The following is a 25,978-nucleotide window of genomic DNA, read 5'->3' as shown; positions in this document are numbered from 1 at the left end:
TGATAAAATTTCCTGAAATTCAATATTTGAGTTTTTATTTGCGAACTTTTCAGTAAATTTGGATAGTATGTAGCGAAACTCTACTAAGAGCCAAATTAACATATTTCTAGGTGTGATAACTAAAAGTTTACTAACTTCCTTGAAATTGGAAAGACGTGCTTAAAACACATTCTCAAGAATATTTTGAAGCTATTCAAACAATTTTGAAGTCAAGACTTATGAGTTTTAAAATATTTTTTAAATAATAATTATAAAAAGCAAAATTATGTTCTTCGTGTACCCTTACCTATTTGAAAATAATTTTAAGCGTTATGTTTACGCATGTTGCATTCCCAGATATTTTTTAGAATAATTAAAAAAACATTGACTGATTTTTTTATTCCTTATATGCTAGCATATTTTAAAACTGGTACCTTATGCACATTGTATTTTTGGTCAGCCAAATTGCATTAAGTATTCAGTTTTTTTTGTTGTTGGGAATCGATTTGTACTGATAATTTTGTCCTTATATTTTTATAAAAAAAAATTTTTATTAGAAACTTGTCAACTTTAATTTTCGTTGAAATTTACTCTCAAATATATTGAATTTTTGATTTGTACAAAAAAAAACTTTTTAGTAAAAAATGTATGAGAAAAAATTGATATTAAATTTTTAAGAAAAGCGAGAAAAAATAGAGTTGATCATGTCAACTCTGTGATATCCGCACGAACTTGTTGCCCTATTGACGAATTGTCAATACCCTTAGAATATACTTTCGCACGAAAATAATACTTACCGTGTTAACATCTTGAATTTATGCCAAATATCAGTGCATACTGTAATTTTAATAGTTTCTAAGATAACTAAAAACATATCTATTGAAGTTGTTCAAATAACAATTGAAGTTGTATGGCAGCTATCACAAGGAATTAAGAAACTTAACAATTTTTTAACATATAACGAATATGACGGAAAGATAGATGAACAAACATTTTTAACTCGACTCAGAATTCGAGACTGGTCAATAACATATCCTTATGTCTATATCTTAGACTATTATTTCTCACGGGAAGGCAAATTTATAATACTCTTCGAACATACGTTCATACGGGTATAATAAAAGGAAAAAGTCAATGTAATTTTCTGAACGATGCATTGGACTTGTACAAATACGAGTTACCATATGTAGCAAATCATTAAAGGTAACAACAGCAGAAAAAATTTTTTGAAAAAGAAAAGGAAAATTAAAATAATTTTATGTGAGTGGAAAATTGTGTGAAAAAATTTTTTTCACATGTTTTCACATGCCCATTTTACACAAATGTATGTATGTATGTATAAATATTTATTATTATTGAAATGTGTGTACAATAACCGTTATTTTTGATCAATGCCATAATTTTCGTTCACCTTTCGATAATTTCACTTGTAATTAAACGCGTTTTCATAAATTAATTATTTTCGTTTTTTTTTTATAAGTAAATTAATTAATTATGTATAGAAGCCTTTTAAAAGTTGCGTCTGGATGTTGTTTCTTAGTACGGATGAATAATGAAAATATCGTTGTTAAAACTATTAAGTAAAAATTTTTTAAACTATGATTTCCTAGTTTGTTGAAATATTTTAAATTCTATGCGTTATTAAATTGCATAGTTAATTTAGAACACGGCCGTTTTCATCTATACACACTGCACAGAAAGTTCTAAATTCCAGAATCTCAAACTTGTAAGTTAATCACCCGTTCGAAAATCAAATAAATGACATTCTTATGAAAATTAAAATTTTTAAATTTTTAAATTAAGAAGAAAAATCTCATGCGGCTGCTTCAAGTTGAAACTGTCAACGGAATTCAACTGAATTGTTAATGAATAATTTCTTTTTCAACTGAACGGAAAGTGATAATTTTCGAAAAAAGTTTTTATTATTAATAATTAAAATCTATTCATGTCAAAAGAAAATTTTTTTAATTTATTTATTAATTTTTATTGTAATTGTTATGCATACAAAAGACGTTCGTACATACAAAAAGACGCAACTTTCATGATCGTATTTCTAATTTTTTAAGTTTTTGTTTCGGTTTTGATTGTATCACTTACATAAAATGTGTATTTTATTCATGTGTTCATGTATGTTTGTAAGTACATTATAATAAATGCTCATATAAGCTTTTGTTCTTTTGTCACACATAAAATACAACAATAAAATTAATATTGCCTCAAATTATAGCGGCTGCAAGCAAAGCAACAATTTAGTACAAAATAATTATTAAGTTTTTTTTTTTTTAATTTTTAAGCTTCATTACGATCATTTTATGTTGTGTTCCTTTTGTTTTTAAGTTTTCTGTTCAAATCTTATAAATTCGTGCGGTCATGCGCTTCTATTGTTTTACAAATTTTTTTTTCCTTTTTCATTCTTCTTTGAACATTTTGCTGCTATTGCTGTTGTTTTGTTTTTCATTAAAATTAGTGAAGCATAATTACTTCATGAAAATAAGGTGTGCGTTCTTAGAATACGCTAATAATGTCAAAATGAAACTATAAGCCACATGAGAAAAACAAAAAAACTACCAAAACGAAATAAGAAATAAAAATAAAAAATTTTGGCAAAGAAAATTTTTAAAAATTTTGCGAAAACAAGACAAAATTTTCTTTGATAAAATGTCCACCTTCGCTTTTTTTTCTGAATTTTAATATTTTTATTAAAAATTTTATGGTTGAAGAGGTTACACTTACACTTACATACATATTTATACGTTATTTATGACCATATGAAAAATGACGAGATTATGTAAATCATGTTATTGCTTTGGGTATTATGCTGTTGTATTTGTGGTTTGTATGTGTATAATTTTACATAATATGAACAAACGCACATGAATATATGCACTTTCGCTTTTACTAGGCAACAACATATATTCGTTCCTTTTCCAAATTTTATATTATTAATTGAATCTAACGCAATAGAACTACTAAATTTAAACACTATTATAAGATCTTAGAATCTAACATAAGCTTAATTTTTAGTAGTACTAAAACTTTAAGACAATTGAAGGACTGGTCTCTATTTGACTCTAGATAGAATACATATATTAATAGACAAGGCTAAGTAAAAAATTTAATTTGTAGCATTCAATGCAAATTAATAAATTAATTGTGTTCAAAAATTTGTTTTGCGAAAGCCTTATAAATATTGCCAGAGCAGTAATATAAATCACAAAAGTCCCTTTTTGCATTTACTTAACTGTTATACATACATAATTGCTCTGATATAAAACAAGAATGGATAATCTTAAAAATTATAATTTTCAGGCAGAGATCAAATGCCCATTAATGTGAGATTAGTAAATTTCCTTAATGTTTGAATTTGAACTTGAACTCGACGCTCAATGAGAATAATGAGAACCAGTATATTCTTAGCTTATTTTAAATAGTTCGTTCAATTTTGTCGTTCCCATTGAGCGTTATTTTACCGACATCAACTGATGACGTTGTAGTTGTCGTTCTCATTGAGCGTTATTTTACCGAAATCAGCTGATTACGTTGTAGTTGTCGTTCCCATTGAGCATTATTTTACCGACATCAGCTGATTACGTTGTAGTTGTCGTTCCGATTGAACATTCTTTTACCGACACCAGCTGATTACGTTGTAGTCGTCGTTCTCATTGGGCGTCGAGGTTAAGAATCGGAAACCCAACTCGTATAAGAGTAATTCCAATAGTTGATTATAGACGATTTCATAAGTGAATGATCATCAAATAAATTTTATTCAGCTGGAACAGAATTTATTTGCGATATTAAGCTTGAAACACATAATGTGTCTTAAATACATAATATCATAAGACATATAAGAACGTTCAAACATTTAAAATTTTAAAAACTTTTAATTTTTTACATTGAATTTTTTAATTCTATATTCGTTTTTTTTTTCATTAAAAAATTTTTGTACTACTTTTTTGGGTCCATCGTTACGGTCATACATATACGTTACATATAGAGCGTTTATACGTTATAACATTGTAATTAATCTGTTATACATTGTAGTAAATCGTTTAATTGTTAGAATACTTTTATACCATAACTTTGATTACGTACTTGCCATATTTACCAGTCGTACCTTAAAATAATTAACATCTAAGTAGGTATTGTAGCATAATATGCGAATAATATTATTACATAGTATGAAAAAGAATGTTATACATAACGTATACGTAATTTATACATAACGTATAAATTTTTCTTAATCTCCTTCTTAAATACTAAAAGAATGTATAGGTATTTGAATTTCAAGATTTTTTTGTGTGCCATTTTGTTTTCTAAAATTGTTCATTATTGCGTTATTAGCCAAAGTATTTTAAAACAGTTACAAAAATGGTATTATAAAAGATAAAGAAACTACCGAAAGCAATAATGAAAAATTTGAGTGCAAAAGTGCAAAAATCAAATTTTTTTGTCCTATTGTCAAAGTATTTTGTCGCATAATAAGTTTCTTTCAAAACAAAAATTAAATTGTAAAGAATGAAGTCTTTTATTTTTTCATTTTAAATACTTTGCCTTTTTGCGTTTTCTATTTTTTTGTTGCTGTTTAGCGGTTACCCTTTAACAGTGCCAAGTAATTTAACCGAATTCAGATTTATGGTTTTTTTTTTGTTTTTTGTGTTTATAAAGTAATTTTTTTTTCCTATATTTTTAATTTTTATTTAATTTGTTTTTTGATACAATGTACAAATACCTAACATTATCTATATTGTAATTTTTTTAGCAGTACTCTAAAGTAAAGGTCACAAAAATTGTTAAAATAACTTTTAAATACAAATAGTTTTTCATTTCAAAGGAAAGAGAAAAAAAAGTACAATTAGTTGTTTAATGTACACAAAATAATAATAATTATTGTTTATTTTAACCAAGTAGAGATGAATGAATGAAATTTGAATGAAATTCAATTTTTTATTATTATGAGTTCATAATGGAATACATAATACATTATGTGTGTGCGTGTACAAGTGAATTTCATGGATATACTTATAACAATGTATGTATGTTTGTACTCGCAGAATTATGTTAAATTGTGCTCATGATCGTTTAGCTGTTAAAAATATCTGTTATTGTAATAAATGATACACGCATTTAAATGTTTATTATTGGCGTCTAATTAGGTTAAATGTGATACATATATGTATAAGTAAGTGGTATTGAAAGGTTCAATTGTGAGATTTGAATTAGAAAAGAATAAGAGTAAATAAGAATAAAGTTTAATAAATTATTAATTTTGCTATGAGGCGCGTATAATGATTAATAAATACGAAAAAAAAAAATGGGTTAAAATATATTTTCGAGTAGATTTAATATATATAATCTAATATGTATATAATTGGCGTATATTAGATTTAGAATTGGATTAAAAATTTCTATTTTATTGTTGTAATTGTAAGCCTTTAATTTAATTAAATTTAATTAATATTAACGAATCTGTGCAATAGTACATAAATTATATACTTGCATATAAAGGTAAAAGGGTAAGTGCTCCGGAATTCCATAATCTTGCGAACCTACATAATTTTCCTATTTGTTTCTTTCAAATTATCTCATAACATAATATCTTAGTTTCTTCATTGAAACGCTCTATACATTAAATTATGAATATTTTACGTATGGAACGCCATATTTTGAATATAGGAATTCTTTTATTAATAGGATTAAAAACTTAACTGTATATATACATAAATACATAATGTTTGACATTTGTTAAGCCATCTACCGGAATACATGTATGTTACTATACTTACTACACAATTTGAGTCTTAAATCGAACACAAACAATGCATGTACGTATGTAATATGGAACTCTGTGGTGACTGTCAGGGTTTTTTTTTCTCAATTATTGAATTTTATTATTGCTAATTTACAGTACTTGAAGAATTATTGTGAACGTAATAAGAAATTATTGTGAATTTGTGAGGAAAAATTGTAAATATTCAATAAGTTCTCAAAATTATTTTAATTGTTGAAGTGCGTTTTCACTTAAACAAGTAATTAAAAATGTTTGTTATCAACAGTATGTTTAGTATCCGGGAGTAACTCTGCAGGATTTTTTTAAATTTTTCAAAAGCAAAAAAAAAAATTGTTGATTTTTTTTTTAAATATTAAAAATCATAAATTGTTTTTGTTCTTCTTCCCAAACTTATTTAAACATTTTTCATTTCGTTTGATTTTTTTTTCAATATTTTAATTTTTATTCGTGGTTTTGTTTAATTTTCAATTCACAATTATTTACAAAAAGCTGTTTTTTTTTGCGGTTTTGTTTTCATTTTTATAACCGTGATTCCCTATAGATCAAAAATTATTTTAAAGTAGGTGGCTTTTATTTTTTTTTATTATTTACGAATATTATTAAAAAAAAAACAACAGATTTGAAGAAATTGAAGAGAAAGAGAGGGAAAATCAAAAATCAATTGGAGTTATATGAATATTTTTCTCTGTGTATTTGTACTTACGCGTATTTATTTGGTTTTGAGAAAAAAAAATAATAAAAAAATTGAAATTGATAAAAATTTTTTATAATTTTTATAAATTTTTTTTATTTTATTTAACTTACGCTTAACTTTAAATGCGGGGGCTTGAATAAAAAAAAAAATTCCAAAACGTTTTCAGTTTCCAGTTTTTAATTTCATCTCTTTTTATTTTTTTTAATATGCATAAATATTTTTTTTTTGTTACTTTTTTAGAAAAAATCTTCTATTTTAGAAAAATTTTTTCTTTTAATTTTATTAATATTATTTTACCTTTATTAATGAATGTTAATATAAATTTAAACTAGTATACATTCTGTTATATAGTAAGTCCATATTTGTGTTTACAGTAGAATCCGAATAAAATCATCTGTATGCCTTTTTCATATAATGTCATTTTTAATCTACATATTGTCAAATTTAATTCAAACTGTATTTGAACTCCATTTAACTCAATTTGAACTCCATTTAACTCAATTTATTTTAAAAAAAATATGTAAATTAAAGAAACATTGTCTATTTTCATAAAGTATAATATTAAACGAATGTAATGTCAGTAAGTTCTATTCATATTTCGATGCCACATTAACAGGATTCTACTGTACGTATACACGAAGCTTCAAATAATTAGTTTTTGAAAGGGCTAATACAGAGCTTGAAAACAACAAATTACTTGAATTTGTATTTTATGTACTTTCGGAATACCAAGCATTCGAACTCATCAAAATCAAATTTGTCTCTTATTTTATTTTTTTATTTTTCTCCAACCCCATGATTTCGCACGAAATTTTTTGAAACTTCGAAGTTTTTTTTTTACAGAATTTTTTTCACTTACTCAAGCTTTAATTTAAGTCATTAAATGTAAACAAATCTTATATGGTAAAGGAGTTAGAAGAAAAAACCCATTTCTATGTCAAGATTTTAAGGGCCCTAATAAAATGTATTTGATGCTTCTATCTTTTTCGGAAACGAAATGATAAGCAAAAAAACTTGGGCAAGTAGAAATTTCGTGAAAATTGTTTTAAATCCTTGTAACTTTGGAAACCGTTGAAATTTGACTACTAGTTCTGAACAAATATTTTACTCATTTTTGATGCCCTAAATGATGGTATACTTTATGTTACTGATTACTGAATCACCCTGTATATATGCATGTGTCATGACGTATGCCTATTTACTTATTATTATATAAGTAATTTTGTTATAAATAACAATTTAGAATTGATTTTTACATAAATGGAAAGTGGAATATCAATAAAATCGTCTAAATCTAGGTATATTTTACATACATATGTATATGATCAAACTATGATTAAGTATTTGTGAAAATGTGTAGGTTTCGCCATTTTACTATAATATAATTTTCTAAAATATACCAGATTAGTATTTATTATGTGTTGTATGTATATTTTTGGGTAATACCTAAACCAAGTATGTATATATACCTATATATGTACATAAATTAAAATCTCTAGTGGTAAATTTTTATTTTAAATGACAAAATTATAATTTTATAAAGCATATATTATTATGTATGTATATACTCGTAGCTGCAAACAGATACTTACATTTTATTACAATATAATAAAATATAATGACAAGGTTAAAATTTTCATTGGTTGACAACACTGTTAACAGTAGTTAAATTAAAAAAGTTGTTGATTTTTATTGTTAAAACTCTTATATTTTATATGTCTTACAGTTTTTTCTAGAAATAAAATATGATTACATGCTAATACTCGTAATAGTATTTACTCTTGTACTTATTTCAACGTTATTAAGGCGATTTACAAGGTTATTTTACATGCAAGTTTATTTTTAATTCTTTTGTTTTTTAATTTAAGAAAAAAAGAACTTTGTTATTTTATTTACACATACATAATTGTTCTTAAATAATATTTTAAAAAGTGTTACCATAAAATAATATCAAAATTTAATTAGATCATACATACTTATATATATATATAAAAGAGAGGAGTAGTGTACAATAAATGGGGTCAACCATTTTATTTATTTGTTTATTTTTTCTTGTCCAATTTCATTCATTTTTAGGGGGAATATTTTTCTTCTTTTTTTTTATTTATTGAGATAACTGAGGGCGGATATTAATATTACAATTTATTTTTGTACTAGCTATTATACTATTCAATTGTTATTTTCGAACTTCGAATTTTAATGGGTTTTGACTTTTTTTTTTTATAATTGTTTTCAATTATTATTGAATAAAGGTTAAATTGTTATTGAATTTTTATTTAAACTCGGCTTTCTATTTTATGGTTTACAAGTATGAACTTTTAATTTTTATTAAAATAGGAAATGCCTTTTTCTTTGTATATTTTTTTTTTGTATATTGAATTTAAAAATAATTAAAAATAATGATATCGCTAATTACTTTATAGTTAATTTTTTTTTATTATAAGATAATTAATTATAAAGGAATTAATTAAATTATTTTGGGATTTTATTAAGTATTTTATGAACTTGATTAATTTGTTCTGGTATTTTTTTTAAATTTAAAATTGTCACAAATATTGTTTAATGGTGATTAATTGCAGTTTCTTATATGTACATAATTCCTGAACATGTTTTCTTTAAGATTCACACTCTGGACAATTATAATTTAGTAAAATAATAGTAAATTTTAAAAATATCTTGGTGGATACGGTTATACAATTGGAGGTCCTAAAATTTATTTCCTTTTTAACTGAAGTCGCAGAGACAATGACCAGAGCATACGTAAAATTTTGGTTGTAGTCTTTAAAATTCCTTTGGGACAGTTATCTTTCCGAATCAAAGTCAACATATTTTATGAATTCGTTGTAATTTCATATAATAAATTCTTAATTAATAATAAAACAGCACTAATTTTCTTCTAATCGAAACAGGAAAGTCACTTTTTTACTATGTGTACATAAGATAATGTCCTCCTCTTCTTCCAGGCAAATTCGGTATTAGTTTGTATATTTTCTTATTATTTAGTGCTTTGTATCGAGTTTTTTAACTGATCAAATAAATGGCTTCTTCAAAATATTTTTCTCTGTGGTGCATTTATTTGATTCAATTTATAATTTAGAGATTTACTTCACTGTAACTTACTAGCGTTTATTTCATTTAAATTTGTATGTATGTATGTTTTGAAATTTATGTTCATATTTCATTAAATGCTCTTCTATATACCTAAAGCATACAACTTACACATTTTTTTACTATTTTAATTTTATATACTTACACACAATGCTCAAACTCACATGCATTCGTAGGTATAATTTCCTACGACATTAGTGTAAAAAAATGAAGAATTGGGTTTCAAATTTTTTTTTTGTCCGTATATGAAAAGAGTAACTTGATACCTGATGCTATACAACAAAGTATGAAACCTAAAAATAAATTTGCTTTTATTTTATTTTTAATGGAAATTTTCATATTTTAAGTAATAAATTGTCGTCATAAGCCCATTAAAAATAAAATATTAAAAATAGAAAATTAAAATGTTACAATAAAATAAAATTATTAAATGTTATGAACAGGTTCCAACATTTAAACACACATCTTTCTTTACCATTAATTATTAAACGGTACAGAATGTGAGTAAAATCTGCGGTTTTCTAATTATAAATTGGGTACTTAAAGACTACTGTTTTGTTCAAAAATAATGAGAGTACAATAGTTCCATGTTTGGTGAACTTATTTAATCTCAATTTTTTCCAATTCTACACAACATCCAAAAATTCTTTAATTTGTCAATTTTTAATTACAATCCTTGGTTTTAATTCATGTTTATTTTGAAAATTTCTTTATTATTTTAAATTCTATTTGAATTGTTTTATGATTTAATACTAAAAAGAGTATGAGATCATTTAAGATTTTGTTCATTTTTAAGGTGCAATTAAATTTATTTTGCTTTTTTTCGGAAAATTTTTAAGTAAATACTATGAATATATATTTATTTGTTTCCGACTACTTACGTCTAAGTTTTATTACTAACTATGATTCAATTTTACACTTAATATGGGGTTATTAAAAGCAATGACAATTTTAAATATTTTCTGCAATAACACGTCATAATAATTTTGTTTCTTATATAAGCATCGTTGTATATTAATTTATTTACATAAAAAAGAAAAAATTACGTAATACAAAAATGTGTAAATATACTCTTGACACATATTATAACATGATTATTATTAAAGTTGGTGTATGACATTATAAGAAAATTTTTAAGTTATTGCTTTGATTTTGATTATAATTTTGCATAATATTAAAATTCAGTAGTTAATCGGTATATTGGCCCGATATAATGAAATAAATTCTTAATAGAATATTTGCTTCATTCTTCTTAATAATTTAAATCATCCGGTGGAGCTACATACATATATAGCTTAAAAAGTTCATATTGAGAATTTAAATTAGTAAATACTACGTAAATTTTATAGGCATTTAAAATTTGATGAATTTTTACTCAGTTATACCCAATGCTAAAAATGAACATTTAGTTGTTATTTTAATCAGGAATAAGGCTGATCATCAAACGAAAAGTTGAAATTTCGCCTGTTAAGTCCTAAACTTAAGTGTCGACGTACGCTGTACTAATTTTATTACTACAGACACTAACTAATTTTATACGTTGAAATACTAGCGTATACCGATATGAGTACAAGTGATAAACAAACTTTTTTACATAATGACAATCAATAAAATAATAAAAACAAGGACAAATAAAACAAAAACAGAACAAAATTTTTTTGTACATCTTATCAGCTTTTAAATTTTAATAGTTGGACGTGCAGAACTCAATAGAATACAAATATTTAAATGGGACTTCCCCGAATCAAGCGAAATTACCGCCGCGAGTTTAACCGCCGGCGCCGAAATAACCTCAATTCCTATTTTACGGCTGCCTGTTTTTTTTTTTGACATCATCTGTTTCTATGTGTGAGGTTATTTACAAAATACTGAACAGTTGATTTTGCCGTTCCGTTGTAATTTTGAATTAACAACGGAAATCGTCCGCCGTTGCCCTTTAACGGTTTGGTTCTGTTTTTACAATTAAATACATAATAAAAATACAATTAAAATTTTTTTGACAAAATATGTACATCGTATGTCTTCATTCAGTTTGATTTGGGCATTTTAAATTTGATGTCTCTTTTAATAAAACAAACAAAACAAAAACAAATTTTCTAACTGCAACCGTATTCTATACATCGTCTACGTTTGCCGCTTAAAGGAATAATGTTATATATGTACATATATGTATGTATATATGAATTACAGCAATAAATTATTATGAATAATGATAAATAATCATAATAGATTTATTTTAAATAGTCTTTTTCGTGATTGGTTTTGGTCATAAAAATTTTATTTTATAAATTTGATGAATAATAGTTCGCGTGTATTAGATTTTGGGTATTCTATTTCCCCCCCCCCCCCCCCCCCCCCATAAAATATTTTAATAGTATAAAAATGATCGTGATCTGAATTACTAAAATTTTATTTTGGTAAAAAAAAAAATTATGTTGGAAAAAAAAAGTTAATTGCAAAAAATAGAGTTGGACGATCAAACGTTTTACATAAAAAACTATGAAATTTTGTAAAAAGAAAATAAATAATCTTTTATTTGTGTTTTTATTGCCAGATTTAAATTTTTTTTTCAAATGTAGCTTATAAAACAAAAAATTTTAAATAAGAGATTAAAACAATACTCTTAGACATTTTGTTGTTTGTTTTTTACATAGCCTGCCAATTAAAAAGTAAAAATAATTTTGTTTTTATTACAATTTAACATAACCATTGTCTATTCGGGTATATTTCACATAACACATTGGGATTTAGCCGCGAAAAATGTTTGAAATATTTTTACTGTTTTTTTTCCTCTATTTTTCTTATGTTTGTTTAATTTCATATTGCTTTATAATTTTTAGTTAAAAGCACTTGTTATTGTTTTGTTTTTCTTTCTTTCTTACTATTGTTTTTTTTTGTCTTGTATTCATGTATTCATTAGCAAAAATCCGAAATGCAAACATGAAAACAATTACTTTTTGTTTTTTTTTTTTTGTATTAGATTTCTTTTGTCAATTGTTTTACTGCGATCGTACCTTGCACAATTTATAATTTTTTGTTTATATAATACATAAGTACTACATACCTTAATATACATAGATACCTGTACATACATATGTATATAAGTATGTACACTTTTTTTTTTTATGAAGAATGTAATGAGAAAATAAACGCTTTTTTTCCTCACTTTTTCCATAGAAAATCAACTTAATTTTTTTTTTTTCAAGCATAATACTTAATTTTTATATGAAAATAATCTTTAGAAAAAAAGAAAAGACAAAACAAAACGAATTGGTAACGGAAGAACATTGAGAATGATTATGTAAATAATAGGATCTGGATTAGGTCACACTTTATTGAATTGAAGGACTTTATTGTCAACACATTGGAAGAGAATAAAAAAACATATTCTGTTGAATTTTTCATACTAAAAGTAAACACAATGAGAGTGTCAATTATTAAAAATGTTGACAGTGAAATGTCAAATAAAAATTTCAACTGTTTTATTTTATTAACAACGCTTTGTGAATTTTTTATATGAAAGAATATTTTTGTAATTACTTACACAATGAACTGTGAAATTATTCTTCCTGACACACACATTGTAGGTGTCATTTTTAATGACATGTGTTTTCTTTGATAAGAAAATTTCCACTATGTTAACTATTTTCACTATATTAAAAAACAAAAAATAAAATTTTAAATGAACTGAATAAATCGAAAAAAAAAGAATTAAAAAATCTTACACTATCGAATCAAAACATAAAAAAAGAACAAAAACTCATGTAAAAACAGCACTAACGTCAACACTAACATTATTTTTTAATTCATCTGTCAAACTAGTGGTTTTATTTAGCTATTTTGGTGACGTGTCCTTACTTAAATGTATTTGTATTTTATTGTCATTGGAATTGCCAATAATTAAAAATTAATTGTAAATTATTTTTAAGAAACACAAAATTTTATTTGTCTTTAGCAGCCATATTTTAACAGTTTTACAGTTATAATTTCAAAATTAATTTGCAATTCTTTAGATTTCTTGTGTATTTCTTTGCTGTTATTTTTATGATTTTGAATCTTAAGACACAAGTTACTATAAAATTTCATTACTCAATGAGTGCCTGACTATACCTAAATACATACTCACAAATTTGAATAGTGAAGGTATGTAAAAGTATGTATTTCATGAATTAATTTAAATGCATTATGATATTTTTTTTTATGATATGAAATTTGTTAAGATCGTGTCAGGAATTTTTATATCTTAATTTAAAGTTATAAAAGGAAAATTTTTTGAATATTTATTTTGAATTTAAAAATTCAATTGTGTGAAAAAAATTGTATTGCAAATTCAAATTTGTAAATCAAGATATGATTGATGATTTTTATTTTTTTTATCACATACTCGTATGTACATACACTATGTGTGCTTTTGTATGTAAAGAAGGTTAAGAAAAAAATAAAAAGTGTCAAAAGAATGTCAAAATATTAATTTAAATTTATTATTTCAAATAAATTTGAATATTTCATTTTTAATTTATGTATATCAAATAATTTATCAAAATATTGTCAATTTGACTTTGTGATTAACGATTTAGGTTAATCACAATATAGATTTGACTAATAAATTTAATTTTTTGGAAAAACGTCATGTAAAAATAATCTCTTGCAAAGGATTAGCGCACGGAAGTCAAAAGTATTTTCTTTTGCTAGTTGATACTTTTTGATTTATTTGGAAAGCCATTATTATCGTCCGAATTTGTAATAAAATTGCTTCCAGTATTTTTTTTTAACTAAAAGAAATAAGGTTTTTACATTATTAAGTACATATTATGGATGTTTCCTTTAAAATTGATTCTTACCATTTTTAGTAAAATGGCCATTTACTTAATCGCAATTTGAAATTTTTAATTATTTAATTGATCAATTGAATTTATGAATGTGAGCCCACAATAATTATATTGATGATTTTATCAAATTACACACATATGTATGTACGTACATAAATAGAGAGAAAACATTCAATAATATTGGTTTAAAATTTTGAATTAATTGTTATTAAGATTGGTACAATGACAGCTTGACGGAACATTCGGACATGACGGAGTGGAATAAACGAATATAATCATTGCGAAAATATAGCGGTGAATGGCAACGGCGGACGATTTTCGTTGTTAATCCAGAATAACAGCGAAACGGCAAAATTAACTGTAGAGTATTTTGCATATAATGTCCCAAACACATGGAAACAGCTGATGTTTAAAAAAAGCGCCAACGGTAAAATAGGAATTTAGGCTATTTAAAATTGCTAGTGGTTAAATTTGCGGCTTGATTCTGGGCAATCCCATTAAAATATTTGTATTTTATATGAATTCTGATTTTTGATCGCGAAAAGTCACCCCTGTTTTGTTCGCAACTTCTGAATTAAAGACATAATAACAAAAAAATTTAACATTACGAGACGTCGTTCGGAATATTCGGAATGAAAACATCCTAAGTGTTGAAGGAAAATCCTAAATAATTTATCTTTACAACATTTTATAATTGAAAAAGTCAAAAAGGAAGGAGTTGGATGGTTTTTTTTCAATAACTCGTTTCAAGAAGAACAGACTTTTATATTTCAATAAGCATAATTTGTTACTTTAATTCTTAGAGCTTTTGTCTTATTAACCAGATGCTTTATGTTTTAATAAAGTTGATGGTGCAAAGATGGTACTTTTGTCTTAATAAAGAAGATTTGTTTTAATAAAGAAGATGGTACTTTATGTCAGATGCTTTATGTTTTAATAAAGTTGATGGTGCAAAATTCGATTTTCGGAAAAAATTTCCTATACTTAACTTCTTAAAACTATTTAGAGCAGAGATTCCCAAATTTTTTTCTATCGTAGACCCCTTGTCGTGTTTTCCAATTTTTGATAGACCCCTGCTACTTTCTTTGATGTGAGAAAGTTAAATAAAAAACTTATTGAACTAAATTCATATTTTTTCGTAGACTCCTAGCGGATCTTTATGGACCCCTGGGGGTCTATATAGACCACTTTGGGAATCACGGATTTAGAGTATCTAAAGATTATTTAATCCTTGTATACACATGTTACATGTTTTCGTGTTTGAAAGTTTTCATTAGGAACAAGCATGAAAATTTTGAATATGTACCAATAACTGAGGCATTTGCAAATTTTCAAAATATTTTTACCTGTATTTATCTTTTAAATTATTATTCTAATAATAATTCGCGGATAGAAATTAATTTACATTAAACGAAAAAAAAAAAATTTAAAATTAAAACAACACAATGAAGGTAACAAAAATATATAGAAAAAAAATGTAATAAAAATAATAAAAATTTATAGTAATAAAATAAGTATGCAACGATAGCAATGATATAGCAACGATGGCAACAAGTATGTTTAATAATAATTTATAATAATTGTGCGGGTGCTAATATTAGGTGACATGCGAGGTTAAAACAAAACAAAAACAAGTAACCTGCAAAACAAAAATAAAGAAAAACAAAGGCATTTTTTTTTTTTGATCATCAAAACAATTTTTTTTGTTTTTATTTAATTTTCATTCTAAAGGGGGCGTCGTACAAATTAATTTCACAAGTAAATAAATTTTTTTTCTTTTTTTTTTTACTGTTAGTAGAAATTACAAGACAATTTTGTCATTTGAAATCATTATGAAATTAGTAAAATATGTATGTTTGTATGTTTATGTACATAAATAAATTTCCTTAATATTAATTTAATGATGGAATTAAAAAGTGTGCTATACAATACACTCAGTTATTATCGCGATAATGATTTCTAACATCAGTAAAAAAGTAAATTTTTTTCTACTATTCCAAAGCTAAACATTAATAAAAATGTTGAAGGATATTAAAATCTTGATTCATGCCACATAAATTTTTACTGTTCAATAATGAAAAATTAAATCTGAAACAGATGACGGCAATAATATAACTGAAAATTGCAATAATTCGAGTTCAAATGAAAATAAAAAATTTATATTAAGTGAATATTATGCAGATATTGTTTAGTTGAATAAGAAGGTGATTATTCAACATCAACTGTATGAAATTACGAATTAGTCCGTTCACAAATAATATTGAATGAAAGAGTCGGTGAGGGAATTATTTTAAGAAATGAGTATTGTATGAAAATTTGCTATCTTCTATGAGAATTTGCACTATTCTCTATGAATATTCTCTAGGATATTGACAAGAACAACATTCAGATTTTTCGGTATTGATGGCGATCTGAAAATTTTAAAATTTTGAATTGCCCCTTTAATGCAGTCCACTTTTCTCATTTTCAATGTTATTAGAGTCGAATGTTTTCGAGTTGGCTTAACTAGAGTTTCAGGCAAGAATTATCACTATTATTCCCATTACAAATTACATTGGATTAAAACTGGAATTAGCAAGGAAATTTTGACTGCAAACAAATTGATTCATCTACAATAAGAAGATTTGATAAAATTATGTAAGATGATTTCTTTCAATAATTTACTCTATCACTACAATGTTAGGGACTTTTTAAACCAGTTATTTAGAAGTGTAAATGTGACTGCGACAGAAATCTCTTACCTCGTTAATATGGCAATTTGAGTACTTGACTTGAAATCATTTCGAAACTCAAGCTGTATTTTTAAAATGTCATCTTGAAAGCCCAAAAATGACATTGAACTATTCTATGTCAAGCAATCAAAATTGCTTGATTGACTCGAGTGACATATAAGTGAGGTAATTGTCGACTTGAACCGATTTTCCGAATAAAATAAATTCAATTGTTTTTTCTAAAACAATACATTTTTTTAAAATGAATTTTCTTTACTTGATTCAAGAATATTAAATTAATTTCTATTTTTTTTTTTAATTTTAGAAATAGCCAAAGTTCGAGCGTCATTATTTCAAATAAATGGAATGCAAAAAGAGCCACTATCTTTACCTGATCCAGATGGGCAACCAGTAACATTAAATGAAAAAGTTTATGTGCCAGTCAAAGAACATCCAGATGTAAGTAAAATTATTTTGAACTTTATGATTTTATAATTACAATTTTGCACTTTTGTTTTAAGTGAAAAATTGTTTTATTTTATATTTTTTTTAAAATTTAAATTAAATTAACTAAGAATATTTAATTCGAATAGAATATTTTCTCTTTCATTTTATGAAAATTTCAACAATTTTATTGGTTTTTCGTTTTTCTTTAATTTTCAATTCACATAATTAAGTTGACGAAAAAAATAAAATTATATATACTTTGGCAACCCAATTTTTTAATTACGATATTTTTTATGTGGTAGCGGGTTTTTTGAACCTTTGAAAATGCAATATAAAAAAAAATAGTAGATAATAAAAAATTTTATATTTCTTGTGCAGATATTTTGGCAAAAAATTATTTATTTTAATTTAAATAAAAACGAAAATTATAATTTATCTAATAATTAATAATTTAATTAGACTTTTTTTTTTCATTTCAATAATGGTGAATTTTTAATGATACTTCGCTTTTGAATGCCAATAATTTTATTGTATTCTCATGTAGGTTTTTTACATTCACAAAATTAGACATTCAGTGTCTTTGATTTTCCAAAACGATTGGGCGAGATTGGATCATTGAAAAATTGTTTGCATTACTACAAGTAATCATACAGATCAAGGTCTTAAATTATAAAAGTTTTTATATAAGAATCATATGGAATCCAATTTTAGATTATTAAGGTTGTATTTTTGTAGTTGGTATGTAAGAAGAACTGTTGAAAATAATATTTGAGATAAAATTGCATAATAAGAGTGAGATAAAAATTTTATGCAATACACGTTTTCTTAATTATGCGTAGGATTTAAGAATACTTTATTTATTAGACCTTGGTCAGAAGTGTAATTTCTTGAACTAAATATTACAAGTGTTTAATAACATAAAAGAAGGTTTTTATTTAGAGTGGATATCTTATTAAATAAATAAATTTCAAATAATCTTTTAATACAAATAAAATTTTATTAAATATATACATCATTTAATTTTTGAATTGCAAAATCTTGGAATTCCTTTATTATAAATATAATTTTTACAAATAAGGATAACAGGCAAAGGAACTTGAGCCTAATGTCTTAATCTGTCCCAACAAATGTTTAAATTTTTCTGTGTTCTGTCTAATTCTTTTGATAAATTTTCTCATTTTTTTTTTTGACGTTGACAGATGACATTTTTAGTGGCACAAATTCTCATTAGTTGGAATATTAAACATGTTAATTATCTAATTAACCAAAAATTATTTGTGGTATGGTACGAGTAAACCACTCATTTTAAATTTTTGTGACAAATAATATAACAAAATCGCTAGAAATAATGTAAACTCATATAAAAAAATAAATAAAATACTATTTGTCAAATTACTTGTTTATCTATCAAATAAGTTCATTTACTGGTTCATTTACTGCTATATATATACATATATAGGCTTTAAATTCCATTAGAAAATTACATACGTTTACTTACTTGTATTTTAAAAATGCCTATAGATGCCGTTGTGTATCAGCATGCAATTGCATGTCATTAATCGCTTGTGTCAACTTATAGTAAAAATTACACCATTTGATTGCGATTTTTTTACATATACATAATTTGTTTATACACATATGTACATAAAATATTTTAACATAATTAATTTTATTATCAAACATACATACATACTTGAATATTGTCATTCAAATTAAATCAATGTAATACAAAAATTTTCTAAATAGATTTTTGTTTTATTGTAGACAAAGGATCAATTAGTCATTTGTCAAATTGGCAACAAAAAAAATTTGTTGCCAAAAATTTTCAATAATTATTTTATATTTTACTTTTTTGCAATTCACATTGTAATTTATTTTGAATTAATAAGCTACATTGCACATTTTTTAAGATATGATGCATGTAATGTAGTGAAACGTAATTTGTATGTACATATGTAATATACAGAGAATACAATATTGACGAAAAAAAAAAAAAGAAAAAAAAAAATTCTGTAATTTCTAAATGAAATCGAAAATGAAATCGATTACGTACATAAATGAGTAGTTGTCATTGAGTAAATGCTGTTTGCATATAAAATTTTATAGAAAATCATTTAAAAATAGTTAAAAATTTAATACGTATTTTAACGGTTGTTTGCTTTAAAACAACAAAGAAAAAGTGTTGACATCACAAGAAAAAAAAAATTTTTTTTTTTTTATGCTTGCCAAGCGTACTCTGGTATCGAACACACCTTTTAATATTCGCTCTTAAAAACATTTTAATAGAGTCAATCATTGTTTTTTTTTCTTCTCAATATTTTTTCCTGCATGTTCGTAATGATGACTGATTCTCTCTAATAATTATTTGTGTTACAGAAAACTTTGTTTCTTTGTTTTTCTACTTTTCCTTCTCCCTCAAAACTGTAATAATATAAAAAACTTGAAAGAAAAAACAAAAATAAATAAGAAGAAAATAATAAATAAAACAAAAAATTCAAAATAACTTTACAATTTCCGTTTTACAATCATCTTTGGCACTGTGTCAACATTAATTGGCGGAAACGTAAGTTTATCGAAAAGTAATGAAGCTTTTTTTTTATGTTATTTCTCGTTCTTTTATGTACATATGTACATATGTTTATACAGCTTATAATATGTAGATGTATGTACATAAAAAGAAATCATCTTCAAGGAGTGTTAAGTAGTACAAGTTATTTGATTGAAGTTTGATAAAATGTTTACTGCATTTTTTTTTGTTTTTGCTTTTTCATGGAGGAAGCTGAGGGGAGCCGTCAAATTTAATAATTGTTTAAGTTTTCTGTAACTTCTGTTCAACAAATTTGTTTAAACATACATATAAACTTGTATATGTATTTGTGGTTGTGTATTTTTTTGTAAATTTGTAAATCTCATAGGTAGATCTTCTTATATATTTTCAATACATTTGAATAAGTATTATAATTTACATGCATATAATTTGATTTATTTATTCATTTATACAAAACATTTTTCCTAATTGTTATTACATATATTGTTGACTTTATATGTGATATTGAATGCGAATGACTTGTTTTTATTATACATTCAACAGACAAATGTTTAAATTTTTTCAATCTGCCTGTTCACGCATGGTTCATCAATTATTTCAAAACGAATGGTTCATCTTCAAAGAACAAAATTAATTTCTATGAGTTCTTTGTATCCCGGTTTAAAAGGTTCTTGAAATTTGCGAAATTTAAATTTTCGGCAATTTAAAAATTATGAAATATCTTTAAAAAACAAAGAAATAATATTTTAAATTTCTAATCGGAATATATTGGTGTTTACCTTGAGTATGGGATCACTTTTTAATCGTAAAAAATTCAACATTATTATTTTAAACACAAATCAATTCATACAAATGGTTCGGGTCTAGAATAAAATTTTTGGAGCTTTACGATAAATATCATTTATAGATTCGAAACTCAGAATAAGCCCCTTTGATTTGATACTTGAAATAAACCCCTTTATTTTAATTTTTTTTTCTCCTAAAAGTATGCAATAAAATGACAGTTCAAACTAATAGAACGTGTAATTTTTCTTAAGTGTTTTCAATTTTTGGAGAAAAATGCGGTCATTTTCCGTTACTTTCGATTCGAATTTCTTTAATATACATACATTTACGTTCATAATATTTTAGGTAGGTTTATTATCATATTTCAAATAAGTATTATAAATTTGAAAATTTTGTAAAATTGGGTGAAATTATAATAAAAGGCTTCAGAGAAAATAACATCGTAAATTTGTCTAGTAGACGACATTATTAATACGTATAAAATTTTATGAAAACAAAAATAAAATATACATAAGTATGTATACATGCAATTGTATAAATTTCCAGAAAAGATAAAATATAATAAAATTATACAAGTGTATATGCATGTATGCGTGTTCTTAAATAAAGAATTTTCCAAAAAAAACCTACTACATACTCACCAGTACCTATTTACTTGTTTACTTACACCTACATTTTTTTTGTGAATAACTCAATTTTATTCACTTTATTTTTCCTTTAAAATTAATTTTTAAAAGTTTTTCATATCAAAAATAAAAAAAATATATATAAATGCATTTGTGTTCTTTTACAATTTATTATTTTAAAAATATTATTTTGTTATTTTGTTAAATAATGTAAAAATAATGAAGAAATTTTGAGTAGAAAATGTAACAATATAGTGCATTTTATATGTGTTTGTTTATGAACTTTTATAATATATAAAAATATCGTAAAAATATCGTAGAACAAAGAAAACATTTTAATAAAATTATGCGTTTAAATTTGTTTCTTGCGCACAATTTTTTAATATTAGGTTAATTTTATAAATTTAAAATAAATATTAATAAATTTTGTAATTATATAGAAATATTTATAAATTTATATAGTAAGCGTATGTTTGTATTATTTTTCTTAGATACAAATGTCGACAGAATGTAAAATCATTTCGAATTCAAAATTTATATAAATACAAAAATAAGAATTGTGTTGAATTAGAAAAACTTGATTTATTACAAAATAGGCGCGTTTTTACGATGAGACGACATTTGCTTACGGTTGACTTACGCCTCATTTCTCTTGTTAATAAGTTCTATCATAAAACAAGGAAAGTTCTATTATAAGGCAAGGGGTATAAAACGTTTGTCAACCCATATGTGTGAAATTCATCACATTAACACAGCTAATTTATCGGCAATTTTTTTGTTTGTTTAAATTGTTGTTTTTTAACATTCGGGTGGATTCTTACAGTTATCAATGTCGAATCAACTCAATCTAGATTTGGTTTATCATCTCACTGTGAGAAACTGACTCCGGTTTTGGAAAATCGTTCCAAATAATCAATATAAGATTATTTAAAAATTAATTGGTAACCTTGAACTTGTCAATTGATCAGTGAAACCATGTGATTTGACATTTTAAGACAATTTTTTTTCATCGATTCGCAAATAAAATTAATTCAATTATTTTCAGAAAATTGCTGAAAATTAAATTTAAACATACCATCTAAAATTTATATGTAATACTTTACGAGTATTTGAGTTATCGAAATTCAGAAATTGTTTAAATTTAATTTAAACAAAAATTAATTTTGAATTATTTGTAATTTTCACTACTTATACATGTACATATAATCAAAAAATATAGTAAAAACTATAAATTATAAATTTATAATAGATTGTTACCGTTATAGCAATTTTCAAAATCATTATACATGTTGTCATACACATACACACATGTGAGCACATTCTACACAAATCTTTTTATTTAAATTTTTTTTTTCGATATTTTCAAATTAAAATGAAAGAGGCGAACAAAAATTAAAAAAAAAAAAGGGAAAAGAGAAAAAAAGAAGACTAAAATTCGATTATTTCGATCCATTTATTTTGAATAATAAATTTATTGTTTGAAAATGTTATAAAAATATACAAACTTGCACATGTTAACGAACATACATACATATACATATTTAGGTACAGAAATGTCAAAAAAATTTATATTATTAAAATAATAAACTTAAAATAGATAAAAACCGAACGAACACGTTAGTAGAACCGTTGAAAAAACAAATCTAGCAAAATGTTAATGACATCTAACAAAAAAAAAATTTAGTTTAATTTATTCTTTTATTCTTTTTTTTAATATAATCATTATTCATTATAAAATTTATTTTATTTGTACATAAAGAAGAACTTTGTAAGTTCTTAAACGCTTTGAATTTTGTTTTCTGTATACAACAATGACTACACTATACATAGAAAGTAAGTGTGGATGTTGTAGCTACTTTTGTAGTAAAAACCTATTTTATTATTTATTTTTTTCATTTTGGTTTTTAAAATTTCTTTTATTTTACTTAAAATTTGAAATGTTTTCAAAAAAAAAAAATTTTAAATGAAAAATTTTTCTTAAAATTGTAAACTCACCCAATATGTATTTTTCTTATATTTTTCTTTTTCTATTTATAAAATATTCAAAAATAGAAAATTTTCTCATTTTCAGTAAACAAAAATTTTTAAATACTAAAAGGTAAAAATACTAATGAATTTTTGAAAAAAAAAAAAAAAACGTATACAATTTTGATTTTTCTTCCTTTCTTACATTTTAAAAACTTATTTCACCCAATTTTTGTTTTTACTTTCTTCCTATTGAAATTATTGATGAACCTTAAGTTCGCGTATACATAAAATGATCGGTTAAGGGCGAGGCATTCATGCAATTTAACACATGCAATTACTGCGTCAATTCAAATTCAATTACGTTAAATAAAAATTGCATTTAGTTTGTAAAATGTCACAAACTGTTTGATTGCTTGATTGCATGCGATTATACAGTTGCATGTATGCGCGCTGGAGTATAAACTAATTTAATACAAATAAGTAATCAAACAGTTACAAACCTAATAATTGCATGTCTGCTTAGCCTCTTGATATGTTTTAAAGTTGACCTTTCTATGTCATGCATTTTATATGGATCTCATGAAAATTTGATAAATGTTTCATTTGTAAACGCTGACTAATACAACTTAAATTCTGTGGAAAATTAAAAACAAATATTAATATTCATGGATATTAATAAATTTATGTTACGCTCGCTAGATCAAACAAAGCCAAATCGGTATTTGATTTTTGGTAAAAACCATATAACCTGTTGCTCATTATACTAAATCTCTTTAAGTATTCCACTAAATTATTATATAGATATATAGTTACAAATATTGAGTGATACGAAAATTTCCCTTTGTAACTTCCCCTAACGATTTGAGACTTCTCTTATTTACTAGGTTAGTTATACGTTAATTCTCTAATAGAGACTTTTCTTATTTACTAGGTTATTTATTAATAAGAAGGCTGGGTTTCCAAATTACACTATCATGAGAGAAGTATTCTAATTTCTATTATCAATCTGGCTATTGTTAATTTTGTAGTATATTCTTACAATAACTGTAACATTAATTATACTTAAATAATATGGCTGAAATCATATACTACAAAATTTTTAATTATGCTTGTTCATTAGGTTCTTAAATTTGAAAAATTTTTTACCACTGTCATATTAAAATAACTTAAATTTTGTAATATACGCATCCCATAATATAATCTTGTTCCAAAGATCAACTTTTTTTTTTCTAAGGAGAAAATCTAGTACGAATTGGGTGTATGCGGTTTTTAAATTCTATATTTGTATGTATACATATGTATATATTGTTTTGGAATATTTATGTGTATTAAAAGTATAAATGTATGTATATAAGTAAACACATAAATATTATATGGAATTTTCATATTTTGTAATTTAATTCTCAAAAAAATATAAGAGGGGAACTAAAAATTTTAGAGCTACAAATTTTTTTTTTTCTAAATTCAGAATTTTTTTTTTTGTATTTTTTTATTTTACTACATTTAATCTGTTTTTTTTTTTTTTAAAATATATGTATGTACGTACATACATATATTTGTATGATTAGAAATTTAAGTAAAATATAAAAATATGAAAATGTATTTGAAAATTAAAAATTTTCTTTATCCGTGTACTTGAATATAAATTAAAGCGCATGCGAAATACGCTTAAATACCAAAACGTCAGTCATCTCTTGTTTTATCTTAGTAATATTAATAATAATAAATTAAAAATTCAGCGTGTATTTTTAATTATACATTAATGTCAAAATTATATAAGCCCTTATATATTCCTGTACATACATACATATGTATATCTACGCAATTATATATATATATACGAAATATAAGAAGTAAAAAAGTCAATTTTCATGCTAGAAATGCTAGAAAATTTTATCGATGAATTAATAATAATTTGAAAGTGTTATTATGGATTATGGGAGAATATCGAAAAGATTAATATATAAAAATGTCAACAATATACATATAAAAAATATTTGTTTTACTTAATGGATCTATACAATATGTAACTTGGTATATTTTATGAAATTTTTTTGCAAAACTGTCAAAATTTTATGAAAATTCGAGTTACGTAATGAAAATTCGGGTTCCATAATGAAAAATCTAATCCAATTTGATGTTTTCTATTAAAATTTCGATCAGTTTCGCTTTATTTGTATACAATTTTAAAATACTTTTATACGATAGCGCTATGATTGCCAATACTTTTTAACAATAGCGTCAAGAATTTCAGTTTGTGTTGCTAACGCAAGTAGTAGTCATTTTTTGGTATATGACTGTCAAAATAAAATCAATAAAATCAATAAAATACATCAATTGTCTTTATTTCAAATTTGAATTTCGAAATTTCGTGAATCGTCCATTACCCCTTTGTTTAAGAGAAAACATTCTTATTTTAAAAACGTGGAAAATTTAAAATAAAATTTTTATCTTAAAATTCATTTTGTTATTTTTTCAAACTGGATCGCAAAAT

General features: G+C 24.2%; 1 protein-coding gene across 9 annotated transcripts in view; it reads left to right on the top strand.

Annotated features, from left to right (window-relative positions):
• The window catches only part of LOC129614262 (protein held out wings), a 129,400-nt gene that overhangs the window by 60,031 nt on the left and 43,391 nt on the right, over window positions 1-25,978 (top strand). For all 9 annotated transcript variants that reach the window (XM_055528780.1, XM_055528779.1, XM_055528778.1 and 6 more), the window contains one exon: window positions 17,435-17,568. In XM_055528780.1, coding sequence (XP_055384755.1) covers window positions 17,435-17,568 — 134 coding nt within the window. The remainder of the gene's footprint in view (window positions 1-17,434; window positions 17,569-25,978) is intronic.

The sequence above is a fragment of the Condylostylus longicornis genome, unplaced genomic scaffold (genome assembly GCF_029603195.1).
Source record: "Condylostylus longicornis isolate FDR11 unplaced genomic scaffold, ASM2960319v2 ptg000107l, whole genome shotgun sequence".
Taxonomy (NCBI): domain Eukaryota; kingdom Metazoa; phylum Arthropoda; class Insecta; order Diptera; family Dolichopodidae; genus Condylostylus; species Condylostylus longicornis.
The sequence above is the reverse complement of the archived record's forward strand: the minus strand, read 5'-3'. Positions and strand labels throughout refer to the sequence as shown.